Here is a 2360-nt window from a genome sequence, read left to right as displayed (position 1 = left end):
AGCATCAAAGTTGCAGATGGATGAATGGACACTGTAAGGAACAGGGACACTTTTGTGGTGCAAACCACTCCCTTTCATTCCTAGGACAAGATCACCACTGGAGGAGTAAAGAGAGTCTGCTGAATCAGGATTCTTCTGAATTCAGCTGAGCACACAGTGTTTAATTGAGAAAAAATAAGAAAATTCCCAAACAAAGTTTGTTTGCTAACATGGATTTAAGAAAAATGTAATATCAGTCGCTTAAGCTATGTCTACACTACTGCCTGGATAGACGCTCCCGAGATCAATGCACAGAGGTCAATTTAGCAGATCTACTGCCAAATCGACTGCAGATCGCTCTCCAGTCGACCCTGGTATTCCACCCCAAACGAGAAAATTAAGGTAAATTGACTTGAGAGTGTCAACCTAAGCTACATTGACTCCAGCTACATTATTCACATACCTGGAGTTGCGTAATGTAGGTCGACTTACCGCAGTAGAGTAGATATAGCCTTAGAGGGAGAGGTGGGGAGAATTACAAAAAGGACATAATTATTATTGTTATTTCTGTTTAATTGCAGATATATTTTAAGTCCACAAAATGGACCAGCAGAACCTCACCACTACAGTGACTGAATTTGTGCTCCTGGGACTCACCCAGAGTCCTGAGCTAGAGCATTTTTTCTTCATTGCCTTCTTCATGGTATATGTGACCACTTGGTTGGGAAATTTAACCATCATCATCACGGTGATCTCTGACCACCACCTCCACACCCCTATGTACTTCCTGCTGGCCAACCTGGCTTTCTTAGATGTCAGTGACTCATCGGTCAATACTCCCAGATTGCTCTTGTGTCTCCTCTCCCAGTGTAAAACCATCTCATTCAATGACTGTCTCCTCCAGATCTTCTTCTTCCACTTCATAGGGGGTGCAATGGTATTTTTCCTTGTGGGGATGGCAGTCGATCGGTATGTGGCCATCTATAAACCACTGAGATACTTGATTATCATGAATCGGAGTGTGTGCGTGGGGATAGTGGCACTGGCGTGGCTGGGTGGATTTGCTCATTCTGCTGTTCAGATTGGACTGCTCCTCCAGCTACCGTTCTGTGGGCCGAACGTCCTGGACAATTTTTACTGTGATGTCCCACAGGTCATCAAACTGGCCTGCACTGACACCCATGTGATCGAGCTGCAGATGGTCTTCAATAGTGGAGTGCTCCTTCTAATTGTATTCATAATTCTGCTCATTTCCTACATCATCATCTTAGTCCAGATCAGGTCACATGTCACGGATGGGAAGCGCAAGGCTCTGTCAACCTGTGGAACCCAGATTACCGTGGTGTGTTTAATATTCATACCCACCATCTTCATCTATGCTCGGCCCTTCAAGAAGTTTGCCCTGGACAAAGTGGTGTCTGTCATTTACACAGTAATCACTCCAATGCTGAACTCAATGATCTACACGTTGAGAAATGCTGAGATGAAAAAGGCCATCAAGAGACTGATGAACAGATTCCTGTTCTCATGCAGGAAACTAAAAACATAATTTATTTTTGAATGATCATTTCTCTTAGAAACTAGACCATATCAGAGTGGGGATGGATATGCCACATGAATTGTGTATCCTATCGAACGGGATCACATCCTGCAAACTTGTGAAATATTATGTGCATAAATAAGTTACGGAACAAGGGCCATAATCTCCACTGAAATCCGTGAAGCCAGTTGGCGCAAATCAGCATAGCTCCATTGGAGTAAATAGATCATATCCCCAGCTGGTGTAAATCAATGTACAGTAGTTGCTGTGATGAAGTGGGTTTTTTTCCACCTTGTTATGTTGCATGTGAGTCATACTGTCTTACACTAATACTGTGTGTACCTCAGTTTCCCTGTGCACTGCACCAATGTCTAGGTGGTGGGAATTGGGTGTGTGACTTTTGCTGAGGCCCTCAGGGCAGGTGAACTTCCCAGCTGTCTGCACGTAGGCAATGCTTGGTGCCCTTCATAACCTGACATCCAGGAGGGGGATGAGACCAGGTGACACTTTCCCCGGGAAGCAGGACAAAGCCCAGGGGAGGAGCAATAGGCATGCTGGAGGCCAGGCGGTGGGGTCCAGGGCAGTCTGCAGTGTGGGATTGGAAGAGGGGGAGTCCAGGGCATCTGGCCCGGTACTCCCCATGATGGACTTGTCTGAAAGTCACTGATTTCTGTGCTAACAAGTTCTGTTCTACAATGTGTACCTCTCGACTAATAAACCTTCCATTTTTCAATGCTGGTTGAGTCACAGCTGACTGCAGAGTTGGGGTGCAGGGCCCTCTAGCTTTCCTAGAAGCCCCACCCAAGTGGACTCGTTGTGGGAAGTGCACGGTGTGGAAAGG

General features: G+C 45.9%; 1 protein-coding gene across 1 annotated transcript; it reads left to right on the top strand.

Annotated features, from left to right (window-relative positions):
• The first annotated feature begins 580 nt into the window (after positions 1-580).
• Positions 581-1528, top strand: LOC128846634 (olfactory receptor 4D1-like). Its single transcript, XM_054045868.1, has one exon. The coding sequence runs from the start codon at positions 581-583 to the stop codon at positions 1526-1528; it is 948 nt and encodes a 315-aa protein (XP_053901843.1).
• Positions 1529-2360: the final 832 nt, after the last annotated feature.

Source organism: Malaclemys terrapin, chromosome 12 (genome assembly GCF_027887155.1).
Source record: "Malaclemys terrapin pileata isolate rMalTer1 chromosome 12, rMalTer1.hap1, whole genome shotgun sequence".
Classification (NCBI taxonomy): domain Eukaryota; kingdom Metazoa; phylum Chordata; order Testudines; family Emydidae; genus Malaclemys; species Malaclemys terrapin.
Note: the sequence above shows the minus strand (reverse complement) of the source record. Positions and strands in the feature narration are given on the sequence as shown.